Below are 23,452 nucleotides of genomic sequence, written 5' to 3' on the forward strand. Positions count from 1 at the left end.
TAAACAAAGTTGAAGTTATTTAAGAATTTAATGAAATTAGATAAATTCCATTCCTCTGTGGCCCCAGTATACTTACACTTATTATTTTTTTTTTCTGAGCTTTATTATTAAGTTAGCGAACACTCTCTAAAGCTTTAAATTGACAGCATTTGTTGGAGAGAAAAATCCAAAGTTGGACACTGTTGATATATTCTCTTTAAAATAATTTATGAATTTGGACTGACATTATGAGAGAAGGAAAGAGAATTGGCTAAATAGAAGTGACAGGATTAGAGCAATAGTTCCCGGCTAGGGTATCCTACTGGCATCTAGTGGGTAGAAGCCAGCGATACTGCTAACCATCTTATAATGCACAAGACAGCCCCTACAATAAAGAATTATCTGGTCTAAAATGTCAGTCTTGCCACTGTTGCAAAATCCTACATTACAATGGAGTTATAATACAAAAGGATAGTAGGTAGAAAGAAAGTGGATTAGACTGTGGCAGTTAGCAGAGTGGGGTGAGGGTGTGATTGTGAAAATAAAAGTTCCGGTGTTTAAAATCAGTTTGTTAATAAGTCTGATTCTGTCTTCTGACCTTTAGGTGATGGCACAATGCTTCTGGCAGCAAGTAAAGTCTTGGACAGACTTAAACCAGTTATTGGAGTAAACACTGATCCAGAACGGTAAGGAAAAACATGTTCTCTTTATGTGTTTCACTTTTATATACAAACGTTTATGCTTTGCTTTGCTGAGTATCTGTTGATAATAAATATTAAAGTTTAGAAGCTCTTCTTTATTTTCTCTACCATAGTTATATTGCTGTGCTCTGTCGCTACAGGGAGTTTATCACAGTGCACGGTGTTTAAGAAGAAGCATCATTTTTCCTGGCTATCATAAACCATTAGAACCATGTTCAAAAACACTTCAGTGATGAAATTTAGGCGTATAAAATTGATCTCTATCTCTAGTAGAGTTCTTTTTATGTAGTTTTTTTTCAAGGATTTAGCTATTGTTTTCAGCTTAGGCATAAGAAATATATATACATTTAGCAGGCATTGGTGGTAAAAAATTTTGATATGGGATGGGCAAGTCCTCACATCTGACTTCCCAGTAGTTTGGAAGTAGTATCTATGGCAGAGTAGACCTGACCCTTAACCCAGATGAGTATTGGCCACCTGTGGTACTGCTGTGAAGAGGGATGAGTTAATAATGTTTCATCTTCCGTCCTTCTTAAGGCTCTCATCTATATTTCTGGATATGCCTCCACTGATTTTTTGGTGACTTCATTGACTTATTAAACAGACCAAACCCTATTCACATTTTTTTTTGTCTTTTCTTCACCTTCACTTACATTTACCCTCATTCTATTTTAGCTACCCACAGCCACGACCATACTTGGCTGGTCTAGAATCGAATCTCCCCATCTCTCAAATCTTAATTCCACCCTGACCACAGCCTGCTACCCTAACAGCAGTCTTATTCCCTCAATTCTGCTAAATCTGCTCTTTGACTTTTAGGGCAGTGACTCCCTTTGTTTTCTTAACAATTCTCCCTTCATCACTTTCTTGCAATGAATGATTAATTAAATGATCTTAGGGAGCAGGGTTAGGACCCCAACCTAGCTGAATGAATGTTCCCTGAACATAAGTAATTGAGATCATCGGTTTCTTGAGTGCCTTCAATGTTGATGTTTATATATTTTAGAACTTCTTAATGGCATATTTTTTATATCATTAAAGTAAGAGATTCTTAACTTTAATGATCACATTTTATACAGTTTATTAAAATATATTTTCTTTTAAAAATATGACTTGATACTTAAAAGCTTGTGGGGATTTTGAAACTGGTAAGTAGACCATGTTGCTTCTCTAATTTATTCCTAAATAATAGGTTTTAGAAATCCTTTGGTTTCTCTTTTTGCCTTTAGGCAGAAATGTATTAAGCCTCCTACATCTTTCAGTAATTCAGGTTGCCCAACTTCTTTTTCTTAAGCACTGTGGTGCCTCACAACCCTTAAATAAGCCCCGAATTTAACATTCAGCTTGAGTTTCTTCTTCTCTGTATTAGGTATCAAATGCTGCATAAACAAATCACCCCAAAACTTAGATGCTTAAAACAGTAATAATCACTAATGATCTCTCATGGTGTCTCTGTCAGGAATTCGGAGGCAGCTTGGCTGGGTGGGTCCAGCTTGGGTTCTCTCAGGAGGTTATGGTCAGATGTCAGCTTGGGCTGCAGGCATCAGAAGGCTGGACCTTTGCTGGGGGATCCACTTCTAAGATGGCTGACTCATATGGACTGATCTAAATTGAGTATATAATTTGTTTGTCTCTTCCCTTTTCTGTATTTACTGTACTAAACCTGATAAATATGACATTTGAATGCTTAATAATCAGAGTGGGAGAGAGGGCATATGGCAGCCAGCCTCTAAGGTTGTAGTCTCCTAGTAGTTACACCTTTATGTGGTTCCCTAAATCCTTCTATTTTCAATCAGGGCTGGCCTACATGACCAATAGAATATGGTAGAACAGTGTGTGAATTCCAAGGCTCAGTTATAAATGGTATTACAGCTTCTGTATTGGTGTCTCAGATTGCTCATTCTAATGTGCAATCTGATGTGAGATACCTAAGGAGCTCTGGGGAGAGGATCACATGGTGAGGAACAGAGAGGCCTCTTGCCAATAGCTAGTACCAGTTTGCCAGCCGTGCGAGTGAGCCTCATTGAAAGCGAATCTTCCAGGCCAAGTTATTTTCAGATGCTTGCAGTCTTAGCTAATAAATCCGACTGACCTCGTGAGAGATTCTTTTCTCTATAGAGTGTTTTAGACTTGCAATTGACCTCAGTAGGTATTGTTCTATAAAATGACTGTTGATACTTTTTATACTTAGCATTATATAAAGTATTGCAGTGAATATAAAGTTTTTTAACCTCAATGTTGACCCTCTCAGATAAAGAAATTGACTACTAGTCACGATTTTGTAAAAACTTTTTCTGCTCTTCACACTTGTAAGTAAACACACTTGTAATTATTATCAAGAGTTTGCTTTGTTAAACCTGCTCTCACCTTTCATTCAAGATTGAAGCATTCTACAAATGATGATGACTGAGCTTCCTGGATACCTTTCCTCACATTAGGTTCCATAGTCTTTCATCATCTTATAGCAACCTATAGACAGCCTTAACACTTTGTAATCTGCAATTTAAAAAAAAAAACAAAACTTGTCATCTACATCAAGCTGTTAACTCCTTGAAGGAGTTCTTTCTGATATGCTTTTTTTTTGAATAAATGAAGGATTACATTGGATTAAGCTTTCTGTGTCCACTTCTGGTCACGTAGAATATTTTAAACAACATTTGAAAGGGATTTATGGTTCAAGACACTTTCACATAAATAGTTTGATTCCTCGCAATAACCTTTTGAGATTGGTAGTTTTCTCACCCTTTTAGAGATGAGGAAGCTGATGTTAAAATGACTTGCCCAAAGTTAATAGTTAAATAAAAGTAGAACGCAAACACAGCTGTGCCATTAGATAATTTTGCAGGATAGCCAATCACTGGTAAATTTGCCATTATTTTTTAGTTTAACTATAATGTGGAAACTAAGTAGTATTGTGTATTGTGGCAGTGAAGCTGGATTTAAACTATATTTGGTCTTTTTGTTCTTGTTGAAAGTGCATACAATTTTGTCACAAAAAAATGAAGTATAGACCTTTTTAAAATTTCATGCTTGATTTTTGTAGTTTAGTGATACCTTTTGAACTGTTTTTTTTTTCTTCCTCCCTATACAAATCCATTTTAAAGGTCTGAGGGTCATTTATGTCTCCCTGTTCGATATACACATTCCTTCCCAGAAGCCTTACAGAAGTTCTATTGTGGTGAGTTCAGGTAGGAATTTCTTACTATTGTTATATAAATATCTTAATAAATGTGTGTCATTAAATATGTTGTTAAACAGAACAAATTAGATATTTGGTTTAGTCAATACTTATAACAGTAGCCATAAAAAGTAATGCATTAGCTGAGTCACAAACACATCTAACTTACCTTCTTCTAATTCAGTTGGAACTATGTGGAAAAACCCTGACAAGTGTCACTTGGTCTATAATGTAATTTGCAAGTAGAGGTTTTTATCCTTCAGTGAGATAGAGCCGTGTCTCTGCTTTCTTAACCTTGTTGCAGGTTCTTAGCAGTTTAGTAGAAAGATAGTTTAAACTGTTGGCTAATTCTCTGAGATTTTATATTTTTTATCCTCATCTTCTCCCATCCAGAATGACTGAGGGTTAAATTTGCTCTAGCCATGCTGAGATTCTCAATAGTTCTGTGTTATGTATTGTTTGTTAAACAGTAGGGATTTTTTTTTTCATATTTCTTTCATTAATTTGTGCATTGGTCAGACTACCTTGAGAAGAGAAGTGTAGAGGGAAGAGCTGAGGTAGGGTTGGCCAATTACATTAGAGAGAGCCACGTTAGATTACTATTTATTACGTGATTTGGACTAGATTTTATAGTTTGAGGAAACTTTTCTGAATATTTGGGAAATTGTATTAAATATTATTGACTTCTGGAATCATTTTATTAATAATGATTCTGTTTCTAGTCATTTCAGAAATTTGGCACCCCTACAAATGACTACTTTTTATAGCTAGCAAGTAGGAGTATATTTTTGTATACTTTTCTAGAAGTATCTATCCTACTGGTTTTTTGATAAATCAGTTTTTGGTTTTGGAATCAACTAAACCTGATTCTTTTTTTCTTTTACCAAAAATGTCATTTAAGTTTAGGTATAATCTTACATGTGGTAATATTTGTTATTGATCTCTTCTTGCTTTTATTATAAAAAAGATCATTACAAAATTTTAGGGGAAGGACTTTTATCTAATCCAACCACCTTAACATTACTATTTTAATTTCAGAATGCTTCCTTTTTTGTACATGTTATACTTTTCGATGAGCAAAACATATTACATCTAGCTTAGTATTTTAGATTAAATGGATATGATGAAGAATTTGACTTTAATTCAAGTTATTTAGGAGATTTTGAATACATACCTTAGATCTTTTCATTATAATTGACGTTATAATCTGTCTTTGATTGGAACCTGTGGGTTTTAGGTGTTTCTAGTATAATTCACAGCCTAATTAGTTTTTTAATATAAATTTCTAATTTGGTGAAATTGTAATGTCTAATCTTTAGTTTATTTTCTCTTGACATAACTTGCTTTTCCTTTATTCTTCTAAGGTGGTTATGGAGGCAGCGAATCAGGTTGTACCTTGAAGGGACTGGCATAAACCCTGTTCCTGTGGACCTTCACGAACAGCAACTAAGTTTGAACCAACATAGCAGAGCCTTCAACATTGAAAGAGTTCATGATGAACGTAGGTGGATTGGGAATTAGTTGTGTTTGGGGGCAGTATTTAACTAACAGTTCCTTTGATCTCCAATTTCTGGAAGTAATATTTTGTAATTAACTTGTGGGTTTTAGTGCCACCAATAACATTTAAGATAGTACAGCAGACTATTTCAAGTGTAAAACTTGTTATGATTAGATAGTGAAATAAGAAGTATAGCATATATCTAGAAGAAATGTTTTCTAGGACAGGTTTGAAAACTAGTTGATTAGGGAAGGATTATAAAATGTCCAAGTGGATAGTTGATATTTAAGGAAGGATTCTTGGCCTTAACCTTTGAAATGTCATAAAGGAAAAAGAAAGGAGTAGAAATAAAATGAGCTAATCTGTGGACCATTTCATAATAATTATATGTTTATATAGTTATATTTAAACATTTATCATATTTTTGATTAAAACATTTTTGTTGGGAAATTTTGCATCGCAGCCTTAAGATTTGTGTTTCAAATATTTGTGTAGGCTGTTTGGAGAATATTACCATAAAGTGATAGGCAGCTTTTTTGTTATAGGTAGTTAAGGGGAATTCTCATTTTCGAGCTTATTTGTGGATTATAATTTAACTGTTTTTTCCTACATTTCTCAGTAACTGTTTAGACTTTCAAGATGCAAGAAGATCCCAAGAGATATCCTAAATATCTAGATTTTTTTTCTCCTATGTTTCTTTTGAAAGACTGCAGTAACTATTAAGATTTTAAAATCTTAGCTAGAAATTTTACTTTATCATTCATCAGCAGTCTTACAGGAAAGATGTAGGTTGCTATTCAGAGATTCATTGCTCAGACTCCTATCTCAGATTCACTGTTTTTAGTTTATAAAAGAACATATATTGAAACAAAATTATAAGTGAATTTCATAACATCCAGAGTGTTCATATCTGATTCATGGTAGTTTTAGAAAAAGAACAGAATATATTCAAAATTTAAAAAATAATACAAGAAAATTTCTCAAAACTTAGGTAGGTGCTAGTGTTTGAATTGAAAGGACCCACAATCTATTTAGCATAAGGTAAAAGGTCCCACACTGAGATACGTCAGAATGATAGCGATAAAACAACGCTCCTGCAACCTTCCAGAGAGGAAACGAGTGGTAGTGGTGGTGACTGTGGTCAGAGTTGGTTATTTTATATATAAAGAATCTGGAATCTGAAACTTCAGATTTTGTAATAGTAATCCTGGAAAGTGCTATACTTATAATTATTAATATTGCTTATATTGTTAACAGTTATATAATATTTACCATGTTTAAGTATTATTTTAGAGGGTTTTTTTTTTAATAGCTTTGTTTTCTGAGACAAAATTGAGGAAGATTTCAAGGTTTAGCTCATTTCCTTTTTAAATTCTCAAGATGGCAGGAAATAACATTTCTTGGTAAGCCACCGTTTGTGATTTTCAAATATAGGAGTAGGTTTGAGATTATAAATGCACCATCATGTTTGATCCCTTATTTAGTTTGCTAATTTAGAAAAAAAGATTACAGAGGGGCAAAAGACTAGTTTTAAAACTTTTCAGCTTAAGAAAGGGATGATGCAACTTTAAACAAATAGTTTTCCATCTTAGGTAGTATAATCCATTCTTACTAGACTGTATTTGTGTACAGGTTAATGAAGAAATCTATATTTTAATTACCTGTATACCTTCAAGGGAAGGTAGGGCTAATTTATTTATTACTTTAAAACACTTTTTATCACATAAACTAGTAACTTTATTTTCAAGGCTGATAGTATTAATATGAATAAGTGAATGGATTGATAACCAGTCCTGGAATTTCAGGGGCTTAATGTAATGAAGGTTTAGTTCTAGCTCACCTCACTTTCCAGCAGGTGTTCAAGCAGCTTCCAAACGGTGGCTGCTACCATCTTCTTAGGCCTGAGTCTTCTGTTGGATCCTATGTAGCTTGTGGGTAGAAGACGACAGGGAAAACATGGAGAATCTTGATGGAAGTTTTAGGAGCTAGGCCTTTTCACTACTTTTACTCATATGGGAATTGGCTGTTATTACAGCCGTGGGTATACCCAATACAGGTAGACCTGGAAACGTAGTCTAGTGACACTGTGAGAGAAGTGCAGTGTGTAGCATAGCAGTGTCTTCCCCTAGGACAGTAGAACAATTCTATATTTAAGACTACAAATTATAATTAATTTCGTAATCTATTCTTTTGGATAGAAAATTGTTAATTAGTGTTTTTATTTTTATTTTTTTCATGTCCTATTGAAACAAGTTGTAAATGAACAGTTTCATGATTAGGTAATGTTTGGTAGGCAATTAGCTTCAAAGAACATAAGCAGAATTAAGGTGATGAATGAGACTCGAAGTGGTTTTATGTATTATCTTCTTCCTTTGACAAAGGATTTCAAGTCAGATTCAGCAAGCACAAGACAATAAAAGTATAATATGGAAAAGAAAATTAGGATGATGAAAAATGGTCTTAGAGGTAGAAAGTTAAGACTATATAAAAGAAAAATATGGTTACAGTTTGATGGTGAGAATTCAGATTTACTAGTTAGTAATATTTAGTGAGTGCCTACTTTTAAGCATTTGTAGAAAATCTATGGAGAAATGTCAAATAAATTCTGTTAGCAATTACCTTATGTAGAGAAAAATAATTTAAACAATACATTTTAACTTTTATATTTATGAAACTATCAGGTATGAGAGTGTATATCTATCTAGTACCAAACTAAGACTTTCAAAAGTTAGCAGGTCTTACTGTCTTAAGTGCACTTGAATTTGATTAAACACATCACATTTTTATATGCTTTTTGTGTACAGTGTCTTTTACTGTATTATGAGATTGAGCTGATAATGTTAACCTATTCTATAATTTAGCCAAATAACAGGTTTTCAAAGGGTGCTTGGCATTGTAATAACAATTTGTTTTATTTGCCAGAATAGTTGGGCCCTCTTTTGGCAGTTATAACCCAAAATAAATGAAATAAATGTAGTCACTGTTAAAGAAACAGAAGACTGTAATAATCAGCTAGCAACTCAGAGGAGACTATTAGATCAGTGGTTGTATTGGGGCAATGTTAAAAAATTTATTAGTGTATTAAATGTCTAATGTATATTAGCTATCTATTGCCGTATAACAAAGTACCCCAAAATTTAGCATCTTAAAACAAATATTTATAATTTCATAGATATTATGAAGGTCAAGAATCCAGGAGCAGTTTAGCTTGTTAGTAATGGTTTAGGGTTTCTCAGGAGGTGACAGTCAAGCTGTGAGCTGGGACCACTAGCACCTGAAACATGACCAGGACTATAAGATCTTTTTCCCAGCTCACCACATAGCTAGCTGTTGGCAGGAAGCTTCAGTTCCTTACCATGTTGGCCTCTCCATTGGACTGCTCGTGAAATATCTTCCCCCCAAAGCAAGTGATCTGAGAGAGTGACTAAGGCGGAAACTGGGGTGTCTTTAACCAAATCTCAGAAGTGATGCATCACTTCTGCCATACATTGGTCACATAGACCAATTCTGGTAGGATGTGAGATAGTGAATTACAAAAGGATGTGAATACCAGGAGGCAGGAATCCCAGGGGACCTTCTTGTAATTAAACTTTGACAATTGGGGTGAACTGTTAAGCTTGACTTAGAAGAAAGTGTGGAAGAGACAGAAAAGGGAATTTGTCCCACAGCTTGTCCAGTGGTAGATTCTTGGGTGCAGTGAATATGCTATTGGTGACATTGAGAAGATAGGGTTGGCATTTCCAGTTGGATACTGATAAAAGATAAAAAGTAAAAGAAACCATTTGAGAGTGACAGTCGCAGCTTTGATCCAGAAAGCAGTTGGAATCCTTTGGAGGATTTTGTGTGGAATGATGTTTAATTGTTAAGGAGGATTGCTTAAGCTGTGCCTTGTAGAGTGAAAAAAAGAAAAGACATTTTTTAGGAGTCATGAAAGGAGATAGGGCAGTGTACCTCCAATGCTGCTATTGCTAAACATGCTCTTGAGATTTTCTATTTAAAAAAATAGATCTGATCTCAAACTGATTTAGTTTCCAACATGAGCCATTCATGCAATTTGCTGCTTAAATCCAAAATGGCTTTCCTCTGGAAGTACTTGATCATTTGCACCTCTGCAGCTTCCTGAGTAAAACTAAGTTAAATGTGACAAGTATCTTATGAGATAGATAAATATATTTTGTTACTCTTGAAAAATTGTTTCAAAAAGAGTTAAAGTTTATTTTGAAGAGACAGAGGCTTCATTACAGCCACAGTGTTAGGTGACTTTGAGGTTTATATTTTGAATACTTTTAAAGATATTTGATTTATATGTTAATGATGTTATAGATTCTATTAAAACAAAAATGAATATTTTAATGTTTTATAAAATTTATATCATTTCTAAAATTTTAAGAGCTATCTTGGATTTTTTTCTTCATTACCTACAGGGTCTGAAGCTTCAGGACCCCAGCTTTTGCCAGTGAGGGCACTAAATGAAGTCTTCATTGGGGAAAGCCTATCATCCAGGTACATTTAAACCTGTGATCTTGAGTTTGGAATTTAATGTTGTAGTAGTTTTTAGATATTTATTCAATTTCTACAACATAAAATATATAGTATTTAATTAATAGTATGTAAGTAATAGAACTTAATTATTTAATGAAATACTTCCAAAACCTTCATACATGTTAATACATATTAAGGGGAAAGAAAGTTCTGTGATCAAAAGTTTGTGAAACCTTACTTCTTTACTGAAGTATTTTCCAGAGCCTTTACTCTCTCATATAGGTGCTTTATAAATGTTTAGAAAAATGATATACTTACTAGGAATACGTTTGCTGTTGACATAAAACTTTTATAGACAGTCCATAGTAAAACTTCCCTACAAAATGTCTTAATAATGTCCTTTAAATCTGATTTGTTTGTTTGCTGGTTTTTATCCAGGATTCAATTAAGGATTATGCATTGCATTTGGCCATCTTGACCCTTTTGAATTAAAAATAGATCCTTAGCTTCATTCCTGTTTTGACATTCATATTAATATTTTTTAATCATCTAAGCCAGTTGGTTTGCAGAATATCCTTCATTTTAGATTTGTGTGATTTTTTTTTTTTTCTGTGTGATAAGATTCAGACTAAATATTTTTGGCAGGAATGCTATATAAATGAAAATTGCACCCTTCTTAGTGCAGTATCATAAGGCAAATAAATGTATTCACAGTTTAAGATTTGTAACCATTCTTAGCAAAAAGTTAATGAAATTTTTTTATTAAGAGTGTTAAATAATAATATGTTTTATTACCGATGAAATCTTGTTTTGTGGGTGTTGAATATAACTTAGGCTTAAGTTGTCAGCAGAATTTTTTCTGCAACACTTTTTTTGTGTAACATTAGTTGCCAGTTATAAAATGACTGCCATTATACAAAGCTAATTTAACGCTTGGTAGTACTTTAGAACTTGCCTTGTCATTTTCATATATGTCAGTAAATTCAGGCTTGAGGGTTAGAGATGAGTCTATATCCCACTATCCTGCTGCTAGAACCATGTGACTTTTGAAGGCCTAACAGTTGATTTCCTAATTTACCGAGAGTTCCATATATTCTGAAATTCTGTTTAAGTCATATCTTTTAATAAGAAGTTTAATTATGGACAGAAAAGTTTGTCTTAATTAAGAGAGATCCATGTTTTAGCTAATGACTTGACTTAGATAGTACTGAAAAGAATGAAGCCTGATTCAGCAGAATGATTTGAACAATCTTTCTGAGTAGTCATAATTATTTTAATTAATGTATTTTAAAGTTTGTAAAATAAAACTATATCGTGCCCTGCTGCAGTGTGTGAGTCACTAGGGATGTAAAGATGAATAAGAAAAAGGTAGGGGTATCTTAATTTTTTTCAGAGTGGTAAAATATGTAATTAGAAAATTATTAAAAGTAAAATTTATTCAGAGAAAAAAGTGTTCTTTAAATAATAAATTGTAAAAATATTTATTTTAACACAGTAAGACATGCTGTATACGAAGTTTTTTCTTTTGCTATATATCAACTTTGAAACAATATGAGTACTTTTATGTGATAGAAGGAAGAAATGTAACTAGTTAGTGATCTTATTGCTAAAGACATGACAGAAGAGAGCAACTTTAAATGAGATTGGAGAAAGTTTATATTGAGATAAATAGATGACAAAGGTAAAAATGTTTTGTGAATTTATGCTTACTCTAGGAAAGCCATTTGATGGCTTATTTTATTGTTTGTATATTTTAAAGGTTGTTACTTCTGAGAGCTTTCACTAGCATTGCTTTATAATTTCTACTTACTAAAAAATTAACTTATAAAAGGAGGAAAATCGAGATAAGTCGATAGACTTTGGAAATTCAGTGAAGTCTCATTGGGAGATTTGAGATTGAATGCTTTCAGTTTCTGTGGCAGGAATGAATGATGTGGTTGGTTGGTTGATCTAAATAATATCTGATGCTGCTTCTCTTTGTGTTCTTTGATGCCTCACCTTATATCTTTAACTAAGATAAGGACAGCAATGGGTGGCTTCTGATACTATTGAAAAAAGTTTCACTATTGAAGGTATTAGAACTTACTTTTAAAGATTCTAGTACATAGACCCTTAGGCAGAAAGGAAAAGAACATTTATTGGAGGCCCGTAATGTGTCAGGCACTGTGTATATTGTGTATGTTATCGCATTTAATGCTCATAGCAACCCTGTGAGAAAGGTAGTTGTAGTTTGTCAGTGAAAAAAAAATCGAGATTGAGATTTGTAGAGTTCAAGTAACTTGCTCAAGGTCTTATAATTAGTTAGCATTAGAACTGTCACGTAAACCCAGTATTTCTGATTCTAGATTCTGTGTTGAGGCTTCACTATGCCCTGAAAACTTAAGTGACTTGCTTGGAAAATATAGAGTGCAGCAATATTATTCCCACCTCATTTACAATGTTCTTAGATTGAAGAACATTTAAAAGCCCAATTTTTTTTTCTTTGTTCTAACCTAGAATGTCTTATTCTTGGGCTGTAGCAGTGGACAATTTAAGAAGAAGTATACCCATTCTAAAGGGACTGTGAGTTTTATTGCTGCCTTAAAAAAAATAATTTTCCTGAAACAAAAATTCTATAAGTTGACTAATTTTGATAAACCTGCATGAGAGAATGACACTAAATTTGCTTATCGATTTGGGCTCAGCATCTCTCGCCTGGCTATACTTTTCTTCCTTTCCACTTCTGCTTCACTTCTGTCCCTGCTTACCTCTAACCTCTTGTTCCTGTGTGATTCTGGCATAATAGCAGCCATTCCTATGGATTCGATTGGCTTGTCTGTGTATAATAAACTTCTAATGTGACTAAAATTCCTAATTTTCTGAGAAGACATAACAAAGCTATGAAATGGATTAAATGTGAATATTAAGCCTGCTGTCTTTTATTTTTATGAAGAATGCTGACTTCAGAGAAAAAATGAGAAGGAGTGTATCGTGTAAGACCTTCACAGATTCAGAGCTTGGCAAGAGAAATTGAAAGGGTTAGAATAAGAGATAAATTATCCATTGAGTGTTTGTGTTTGCAAGTATGCTAATAATTGTCATTATTTTGAAAAGCTGCATTTCATTAAGGGCTATTTTAACTTTTATTTACTGGAGAAAACCAGTGTTGATCAGTGACACTATTATTTTAAGATAATAGTTTACAAAATAGGCTTTTGCATGTTTCAAAAGTCCTGTGAATAATTGCAAATCATTTATACATTGATGCAGTTAAAGAATAGTATTATTTTGCTCTGTCAGAAAATCCACTTGATTTCATTTTATGAAATACTCTAAGAATATAAATCTTCAAAGAAATTACAGTTTTTGTTTTATTTCTGGTTTTGTCCATTTGGTACTGGTTGAGAATTTTCTTTAGAACTTTATTATTTGTTAACTTACTGTTAATTCAAAAGGCATATGATGTAACATAACGTATGTAACTTAGGAAACAAAAGTTTACCAGAAACTATTGGTAACTCGAAGGATTAGATACAGACTGAGATATATCAAATGCACACTAGCTACAAAGAATGAAACTTTCCTAAGGATGGTATTTTCTTTTTGAATTCTGAAATAAGGTTCTGTATGTTAGATTTCATAAAAGCAGCAGCAGCAATGCTAGGTAAAAAGTTAAAAGAAGCCCCTCTTAGATGTATTAAAGTATTGATAGAAAGGAGTATGTAGGTCAGAGAGGGAGGCAGACGTGTAGAACTTTTAACTTTTTCACTTAATCAGTATTAGAATAAGCACCATGATGTATGTGTGCCTACTAAGGTATGTCTAAGTCAGGCTGGCCTACAGATTTCATCAGTTTAGAAACAGACTATGTTTGTTGTGAGCCACAAGTTCAGCAAATTCAGTTTTATATTTTCAATTCATAGGGCTTCCTACTATGAGATTTCAATCGATGATGGTCCATGGGAAAAACAGAAGAGTTCAGGACTCAATTTGTGTACTGGAACAGGATCAAAGGCCTGGTGAGTAATTTGAGATGTTGCTTATCAATTTTTGTGAAATATTTTAAGTAATGTAATTTATTTGTTAACTTCACATCAGCATACCTAAGGTCTCTGATATGTGAGAGGTAGCCTAGTATTGTCATGTTGGTTGGTCAGTTTCTGCTTCACTCATGGATTGAGTTCAGCAGTCTTGCCTTGATGTCTTAGATTACAGCTGCAGCCTAAATTTGGTCATTATTTAGCCTGCTGCACACAGTTTGTAAAGAGAAAAAAGAAAATGAAAAATGTTTTAGGTACTATATATATTTTTAAGTGAAGAATATTTTAAATAATAGTAAAGGAATGAAAACAAAGTACAATACAAAAAACATATGCTGAAGGTTTTGTGCATTAAAAGCCTAACCAGAGATAACCTAGGGCTTCCAGTATGTTGTTTACCATGTAATCTCTTTCTGGGTGGTCTCTTTTGTGTCTTTATACACATATGCAAATGCCTTCCAGACTTAAATCTGTAGCAGTCTTCACTCCTGGGTATAAACTCATATTCTAAAATTAACTAGTAAATAGAATATTAGTAGCATTTCAAATTCAGTGCATTTGAAACTGCGTTTATTGTCCTTAGTTTTCTGCCTGTGTTCCTTGCATTGCCTAGCAGTATCACTGCCCTGAGTTCATACTCTAGAGACAGGGTATAACTCTTCCAAATCTTACTCTTACCTTTGAGTCTCCCTGTTCTTCCCCTCTACACATACCAGTCTCTAAATCCAGTCAGTTGTATTTCTGAAGTCCTTGCCCCTGCCCTTTTCAGCTGCTACTGCTATTTCTTTGGGCCAAGCACCCATCTTTTTAGTGAATATTTTTTGCAACTCGCCCTTTATTCTTCAGGCTGTCATCTGTACTGCCAACAGAGTAAGATTTCTAAAACATAGATAAAATATGACTTTCATCGACTCCTGACTATGTTCAGATTGCCCAGTCTGTCATATAATGACCAAAGGTACCTTGCCAGCCTATTGCTGCTGTACCCTAACCCATCAGCACACTGGAGACACGGCAGGCTACTTGCAATTCTCAGCACAAACCATGTTCTCTCTGCTTTTTGTTTTTGCTCACTGCATCTTCTTTCTGCATTGAATGTTTGAACACTCTCCACTTTCCATCTGCTGGCTGAAAATTCCAGTCTTCAAATGTCATTCTCTGTAGGGATATTAGTTCCCTTTATAACCATAATTACTCTCTCTTTTGTCCTTCCCCAGCAATTTTTTTTTTCATTGCACTGTTATAGCACTTACCGTATTACTAGTTATCTAATAACTAATACCCAGCTAGTTTGAGCAATGTGAGGCATTTAGAATGGTGAGTAGTGGGTTTTTTTTTCCTGTTTAATTTTTTGTGTGCAAAGCATAGTACCTTTTACGTATTCATGAAGATATTTTTTGAATGACTACATGCTCACAAATATGTCTAAAATAGTGTTCTTAACTTTAGATAGTTTTCCTCTAAAGAGGGGAAGTGCTCCAGTGGGTTCAGACAGGAAAGATTCTCAAGAACTCACAGGCCATGATAAGGCATGCACAAGACGTGTCTCGGTTGTGGCCCTGAGGGGAGGCGAGAGGCATTCAGAGGACTCAAGATAAAGGAGGGCCAGTTCCTTGGCAGGATTTAGTAGAACAGAAGGTGAGGAAACCAGTGGTCTAAACTTGCGACAAAATGGAGTTTCATTTCCTATTTCCTGCATTACTTTTTAAAACTTTTTATTGTGGAAAATTTCAGTTATATACAAGAGTAGGCAAAAATAGTATGATGAATCTCCATGTGCCTATTAGCTAGATGGACTAGTTATCAACTCATGCCTGGTTTTGTTTCCTCTGCCCTACGATCTCCTTTCATCCCATATTATTTTGAAGTAATTTTCAGACAGATCAGTTCATTCATAAATACTCACAAATGTAAGATCTTTAAAAAAAAGAAAAAACCCTAGTTTTAGCAAAAAGCTTTAGCCAAATAAATGAATTTTTGGAAAAAACTGAGAAGTACTATTTAAAAAAATTGGTAATATCTTGCTTTCCTAGGGCCATTGAGAAGAGCTACATTTCTAAAATGACTTCTGTAATAATTATTTGAAACAATAAAATCAATAGTTAACCATATAATATGCTATAAAAGTATTTGTAATCATGTCACAAATTGAAACATTATAATTAACAGCTTTAATTTATCATAGCATCTTTTCTGCTCAACATGGTGTTACTTGTTGAAAATAGGATTATTAGAAATAGTTCTACATATCCTTCCCCTTTTCTTCTCTCAGCATTCTCATCTTTTAAAAATGGGCAAAATGGTATAATTGAAGAGTACTGGCCTGAAAGTTAAAAGACCTGGTTAAACCACTGATTAGCTTTGTCATCTTGTACAAGTTTCCTTTTCTGCAAAATGAGAACAGATAAAATAGTAAGACCACTTTATTTTCTGAACTTCTGTGATTTTGTAAGTTATATTTTATACATTATAATACAAACTCAGTTATTTAGTCCCTGCTACTTTGAATATACTGTGCTAGGTACTTTTTATACTTTGACTATAATCCTTATAGAAATCCTGCAAGAAAGTAGTAGTATACCTGTTTTGTAAAGGAAGAAATTGAGGCGTAGCAAGAACAAATAATTAGGCCGAGGTCACACAACTAGTAAGTGTCAGAACCTGGAGATAAATGTGCTTGACTACAAATCCAATGCCTTTTTCATTGCCAGCTTTTATATGGAGAGGGAGAGCTATCTAGAGGTCCCACAGTTGAAAGATGAGTCTCTAGGTTGTACTGAAGAATTATCAAGGTAAACTTGTTGATCTTAGTGAAATAGTACTTATGCTAAGGCTTTGACTTCTACCTTGGGGTGTGGGTGTGTGTGTCTGTGTGTGTGTAATTTTGATAGTTTTAGTTTTCAACCTTTCAATAGTGAGAAGAGCACAAAGAATAAGAGCCATTATGTTGTAAAGTACTACCCCCTCCCCTGCCACATACCTTATAGTTGAGTCCTGTGTCGATGTTGCATTTGAAAAAGGATGACTTAGATTAGAACTTATCTTTTGTGTGTTTTTTAGTAATCTCTCAGTGTCTCCTGTGCTCTGGTTTAGAACTCTCTCTCACTAACTACACCCTGCAACCTTGGTTACTCAGTCTCTTTTCTTCTCTACTCAGCCCTATGCAGCTCACTTGCTTCTAACATGTTCTACCCTCCTCACTCTTATTACTGGTAATTCTTCCACAAGAAATTTATTTTACTTTAATTCCAATTCAGAAGATTTAGTTTGGATTGGTTTGTGGTATCCCTAGTAATAGGAATATTAGAGCAAGTCTTCTAAGACTTTTGTTCTTAAGTTAAATCTTAACAACAACAAGGAGATATTAGTTACAAAAATCATTTGCTCTTTATATATTTTAATTCAGTGGAACACTAAAAAACATAGCTCATTTTATATGACTTTGATTTAAAACAATTCTAAAGCAGTATCTTTTAATAATGTGGATATTCCCAAGGAGTAGACTATAACTTATACATATCCCTTGCATTTGAGATTTTCAGTGTGGAGTTCTTGCCATGTAGTGCTCTAAGTGCTTTATGTTTTATAGTGTGTGATAGAAATAATAATGAAATAGGTGTTGTGAACATCATACTCAACAATAAGAGTCAGGACACTTAAAGTATTTTGCTTTATTACCAGATAGTAGGTGTGAGCAAAAGTACAAAGGCAAGAATGAGCTTGGTGTGGTAGAAATGTGAAATTGGAGGGCAAATAATGGTGAAAAATAGGCAAGGGCCACATTTTAGATTTTTTTAGCATAGGGATTCGATTTGTGAACGACCCATTTTTTAATGTAAAAATTCATGTATCTGCATTTTTGTAAAGAGCATGTTTAAAATGTTTTCTCATTTCTCAAAATGTGAAGAATATAAGGTTAGAATGGTATGTGGAGTATTTCTAACTTCCCTCACCATTATCCCTGCCTCCTACCTTAAAAAAGTTAAGAGCCACTGAATTAGGTTAGAGTTGTGTGACTCATTAGATTATTCCTTTTTATTAGGATTATCTACTGATGCCATGTGAGAAGAGTTATGAGGCAGTAGAATAATTCAAAATTTCCTGGAAGAATTTAAAAAAAATCTTTCCTTAATCATCTTTATAGATACCAGGAGAAAGCTGCTTTTAAAAGTTATTCATGTTTGTGTTAACATTTGTTTTTAAGTGGTTAAATAAGGCATCACACTGGGAAAAGATTTCACACCTTTAAGGGAACCTTAAATACTTGTACATATTAAAAAATGTTAAATAGTACAAAAGGGAATATAATGAAAAGCTAGTCTCTTTAATTTCATGTCTCTAGTACTAACCTACAGACACAATCACCATATATGTATAATTGTTTTTAATGCAAATAAAACAGGGAGATAATATACTATATAATGCCTTTGGTTTTTTAACTTAACATGTTAGTTATCTCTTCATATCAGCATATGTAGCTCTATTTTATTTATTTATTTATTTATTTATTTATTTATTTATTTATTTATTTATTTATTTATTTAATCCCCCCACCCCCACCACCACCACACCTACAGCACCTAGTCTTCCTAGGTGGTCTCCCATCCAGGTACTAACCAGGCCTGACCGTGCTTCCAAATCAGTCAGGATGGGGTGTGTTCAGGGTAGCATGGCCTAGACTGTTTTTATTCTTTTTAATATCTGTGTAGTGCTCTGCTGAGTACCTATAATTTATCTAGCTTCATGCGGATATATATGAGCTGTTTTGCTATTGGGAATAATGCTTCAGTAAATATTCTTGTACATTTCTTTATTATATGTGCAAGTATATTGTACGATAAAATACTAGATTGAAGAACATGTTCATTTTAAATATTAATAGCACAGAAGTGCTCTCCAGCTGCAACTTTTATAATCCCATCAGTGTATGAGAATACTTTTCCCGTACCCATGCTAATACATTGTTTTTAATTCTTGCAAATATGAGAAAAAGCTTGTTTTACTTTGTATTTCCTTAGGTATTAGTAAGATTGAACATTTTTTTTTCATATTGACCTGTGAACTATTTGCCCATGTACTTTGCCCAGTTTTTGAAACTGGGTGAGGTAGCTGTTGTCTTATGGTTGTTTTTTTCCCTCATAGTTTCTAAGAGTTCTTTGTATATTAAGTAGAATATTCCTTTTTCATTTTTAGTATGTTTTTAGAATTAAAACAAAGAATTTATGTGTTTGTTTCTAGGTCATTCAATATTAACAGGGTTGCAACTCAGGCTGTGGAAGATGTTTTAAGTATTGGTGAGTACTATAATAACATTTATTATAAATATAATATACTCTATAATGTATGTTTTCTTATGTTTGCTGTTTATGATATAAAACATTTAATCAATATTTTCCCTCTTTCAATAGCAAAACGGCAAGGAAATTTAAGTCTTCCATTGAACAGAGAATTGGTAGAGAAAGGTCAGTGACAAATTATAATTACTAACAGTTTCACTTAAGTTCTTTATTGATTTTGCAGATGTTATTATGAAGTAGATTTGTCTAATTAGCAAAGCACAGCACTTTTTGACTCAAACATGCTCTTAATATCTCTTTAAATATATTTAAACAATAAAGTTTAAAACTGGACTTTTATGATCTTTGTCAACTATGAAATATAACCTCTATATCAAAAAAAAATTAACTGCAAAAACATGTCTTAGGGAATAGGAAAATACAGAAAAATACCTCTGTGGCAAATGGGAAATGCACACCTGAAGTCAGTGTGCCGTTAATATCCTCTGAATGAAAAAGAATTCACTAAGCTGCGAATGCTTATCTCCACATTCACTAAAACGTTCTCTTCAACCTGCTCCTTCCTGCTTTTGTCCAGTTACGTCAGAGGTCCTTTAAGAGGACTAGCACTGCTGGGAAGAAGGATACTGATCAGGGAATCGAAGATCTGAGTTCCAGTCTCAGAACAAACAGTCACTCATTGTGAAACTATAGACAAGATTGTGATTCTCTGCTCCTCTACCCCCTCAGCTGTAAAATGAGGGAGGGGAGAGAATGTAGATCACTGGTGAATAGGAATTTTTCATATTCTTTAAATTTTATTTTAAAAAATACTTAAATTCTTAAACCGGAAAACATATTCAATTTGCATGTGACATTTTAACACATTAAACCTACACTCATATACCAGTATCATTTTTGTACAGACCTCAAACTAAAGCTTTTCTTACTGTCTAATTGAAGAGTATCCTAAGATTTTAAGGTAAATTATTTTCAAAAAATAACAAAAAACCCCAAAGTTGTTTATAGTTGCATCAACCTACCTTTGTAAACATTTTTTAAACATATACAGCTAAAAGAAAATATAGACACAAAGTTCAATCAACACATGTAAGATTGCAACTGTCATCCATCCATAAACACAAACACTTGAATTTGAATTATCAGAATAACTTAATTCTCACTGGTTGCCTTTAAAATGATTTAACAATACATTTAGCAACATGTAATAAAGTATTTTAACAGTGTCAGTTTATTTAACTATGTATTTTGGATTTCTACTTAAGAATTCCTTTGTTGGGGGGATGGTGTTTGCCTTTAAAATAGTTTGAAAACAACTAAATCTCTGAACTCCCTTTCATTTCTCTAAAATGGACTCTTCTCCCTCTTAATTGAAGGCCTAAAAGATCATTTTTATCATGGCTTACGAGCTAGCATTAGGATTAAATCTATCAAAGAAAGGAAAATTAGGTATTTATAGTAACTGATTCTTCATTATGTAATTTAACTTATAATATATATAGACCAACCGAAATGTATATTAGGTATATAAATTAAAGGGCATATATAAAATAAAGTGTTTGATTCTCCCCTTAATAAACTGAATGACTGTTATTACATTGACGTTTGACTGTCTTCAGAAGCAATAGTGAATTCCAATGCTGCGGTCACTGTTACAGTTCTGGAACTAACTTTCTTCAGAGCTAAGATATGTTTTGTGTGTGTGTTCCCAGAGAAGCAAATTTTTATTTTTGAAAGTGAACTAGATTTTTTTTTAAAGAACCAAATAATTCAAGTGAAATTTTGGTAAATAAAGTCTCGTAATGTCTTTTAACATGCTACTCAACTAAATGTTCTTTCAAGCCTGATTTCTTTGTACAGTTGACTTTAACCAGTTTGTGCTCCGCATGCCAACTCTCATATGCTTCTTTGTTAGAAGGCAGATCCCAAAGATTTCCAAAACTATCTTGAATGATGACATTGTCAATAGAGAAAGTATATTGTTCTGTCATTGTTTGAGACTGCGTTTTCAATCAAGACTATTACCTTTTAATTATACTTATGAACTCTTTGACATGGTATTTTGGAAAAGAACTTGGCAGGGGAAAATAGGTAACTCAAGTTTTCATTTTCTAGTGCCATAAACTAGTTCTTCTATTTTTGTTTAATAGCTTTGTAGTTTTTTTTTTCTCTTCCTGTTTTCCTAAATGTACCTATTTCTTCTGTCTTGTGGGTGATGTAGACTTCTGTGGGTTAATATGGGAACTTAATCTTCATTTACAAGTTTATTTTTTTTTAATGGAATGTTGAGTTCCAAGAAACTTGCTACCAAACAGTCTTTGAAATAGAACTGCTTTTAAATTGAGGATAATTCATTTTGCACTTCTCAAGTGATCATCTTTTATCGAAAGTGCTAATATTTGGTTTTTCTTTCTTCATAGTAACAAATGAATATAATGAGTCACTGCTCTACAGCCCAGAAGAACCAAAAATACTTTTCAGTATTAGAGAACCAATAGCAAACAGAGTTTTCTCAAGCAGTCGTCAGCGTTGTTTCACCTCAAAGTAAGCTTTCGAAGTCTGTTTTTCATCCCTTGTAATCATAAAGTACTCTTGGTTTTAAAAGCATTCGATTTTGTTCAAACAATCTTGTGGGAGAAACAGAACCTGTGGAACTGAGGTATTATGCTAACCTGGCTAAAATGGCATTTTCATTTAAACTTAATGTCTAATTTTGGAGAAACTAAATTTAAATGAATAGAAGAGTCATAGTTAATTGGGCAATGAGGACTTATTAAATGTATTAAGACCACAATAAGATCAAATTATTATTTTAAAAGAAATTGACTAGAAAGCAACTTTTTTTTTCATATGCTGTGTAATAAAAGCAGGAAAAATATTTATATAAAACCTAAATTTTGTAACAGCAAACCTTTAGAGTAGGAGTTATATCTTTTCCCTCCCACATCTATTGAATTTGCTTCAGTTTTTTTTTTTTTTTTTTGAGGGGGGACTGTATACATAAATGGATATAATCTTATTTTGTAAAGGTTGCCCAGTTTTCCAAACTAACAAGAATCTTATTATAATCATGAAAAAAATGTCATGTTGCATGGCAAACGAAGAACAGTTTGATTAGAAATGGCTACTTATAGAGTACATATTTTCTTTTTTTAAATCCATAAATGTTTTTATTCCAAGAAGGACACTAAAAAGGAAACTCATCTTACTTAAAAATCACTTTACTCAGTTGAGAGTTAATTTTGATTAATCAATGAATTTATATTTAAGACTCATTTAAATTTTTGCTTATATAAATAGAATAGCCTCATGAATTGATGGTTGGAAAGTATTTCTTAAGCATGTCAGTGAAAACACTTAAACAACGAAAGCTGTTAAACTTTTCATAAGTTGAATACATTAGAATTAAGAACTTCTGTTAATGAAGACACCAGTAATAAAATAAAAAGGCAAGCCACAGAGCAGGATATCTGCAGTACCTATATCCAGCAATGAACTCATACCCAGAATATATAATATACAAAAATTCCTATAAAACAGTAAGAAAAAGACAGGCAACCCAATAGAAAATGGCTAACAGGTTTAGGCACTCCACAGAAGAGGATATCCAAATGGCTGATTAGCATATGAAAAATGTCCTTTACCTTATTATTCACTTGGGAAATGCAAATTAAAACTACATAATACAATACTAATACTTTACATAGCTACCAGAGTGGCTAAAATACCAGTTGTTGACACAGTGGACCAACTGCAACTTTATATACTACTATTAGGAATAGTTGGAAAATTTTTGATAATCACCAAAGCTGAATATAGCCTATGCAGTGACTAAGAATTCCACTCCTAGGTGTATATCCAACAGAGAAAGGTCTACACCAACAGAAATGTGTGCACTGAAAGAGGTGCTCAAGAATATTTACAGCAGTACTGCTCCCAATAGGTAAAAACCTAGAAGCCCATGAATAGAAGAGATACATAAATTTTGCTATTTTTATACAGTGGAAAGGTTTTTATACAGCAATGAAAAATGAACACACTATTACTGCATGTAATAAGGATGAATTTCATTAACATATTATTGAGCAAAAGAAGCCAGACATAAGCACACATACTGTATTTTTCTATTTATATAAAGTTCAAGAACCAATAAAGCTATTACTACTATAGTGATTGAAATTAGGATAGCGGTTGTGTTTGGGATGGAGGGGGCCTGATTTGAGTGAGGATTCCTGCTTTGGGTGATGATTATGCAAGTGTGTCTGTTAAACTGCACCCTAATAATTTGTGCCTCCTCT

The 23,452-nt window shown here is 33.2% G+C and overlaps 1 protein-coding gene across 3 annotated transcripts in view; it reads left to right on the top strand.

Moving 5' to 3' along the window:
- Positions 1-23,452, top strand: part of NADK2 (NAD kinase 2, mitochondrial) — a 35,360-nt gene that overhangs the window by 9,554 nt on the left and 2,354 nt on the right. For 2 of the 3 annotated variants that reach the window (XM_016142460.2, XM_016142458.2), the window contains exons 4-12: positions 584-665; positions 3,785-3,868; positions 5,223-5,359; positions 9,781-9,859; positions 12,335-12,400; positions 13,741-13,836; positions 19,096-19,151; positions 19,266-19,319; positions 21,575-21,698. In XM_016142460.2, coding sequence (XP_015997946.1) covers positions 595-665; positions 3,785-3,868; positions 5,223-5,359; positions 9,781-9,859; positions 12,335-12,400; positions 13,741-13,836; positions 19,096-19,151; positions 19,266-19,319; positions 21,575-21,698 — 767 coding nt within the window. In that variant the 5' untranslated portion in view covers positions 584-594. The remainder of the gene's footprint in view (positions 1-583; positions 666-3,784; positions 3,869-5,222; positions 5,360-9,780; positions 9,860-12,334; positions 12,401-13,740; positions 13,837-19,095; positions 19,152-19,265; positions 19,320-21,574; positions 21,699-23,452) is intronic. The other variant, XM_016142459.2, reaches the window with a different exon arrangement.

Source organism: Rousettus aegyptiacus, unplaced genomic scaffold, assembly GCF_014176215.1.
Source record: "Rousettus aegyptiacus isolate mRouAeg1 unplaced genomic scaffold, mRouAeg1.p scaffold_m13_p_8, whole genome shotgun sequence".
NCBI classification, from domain to species: Eukaryota; Metazoa; Chordata; class Mammalia; order Chiroptera; family Pteropodidae; genus Rousettus; species Rousettus aegyptiacus.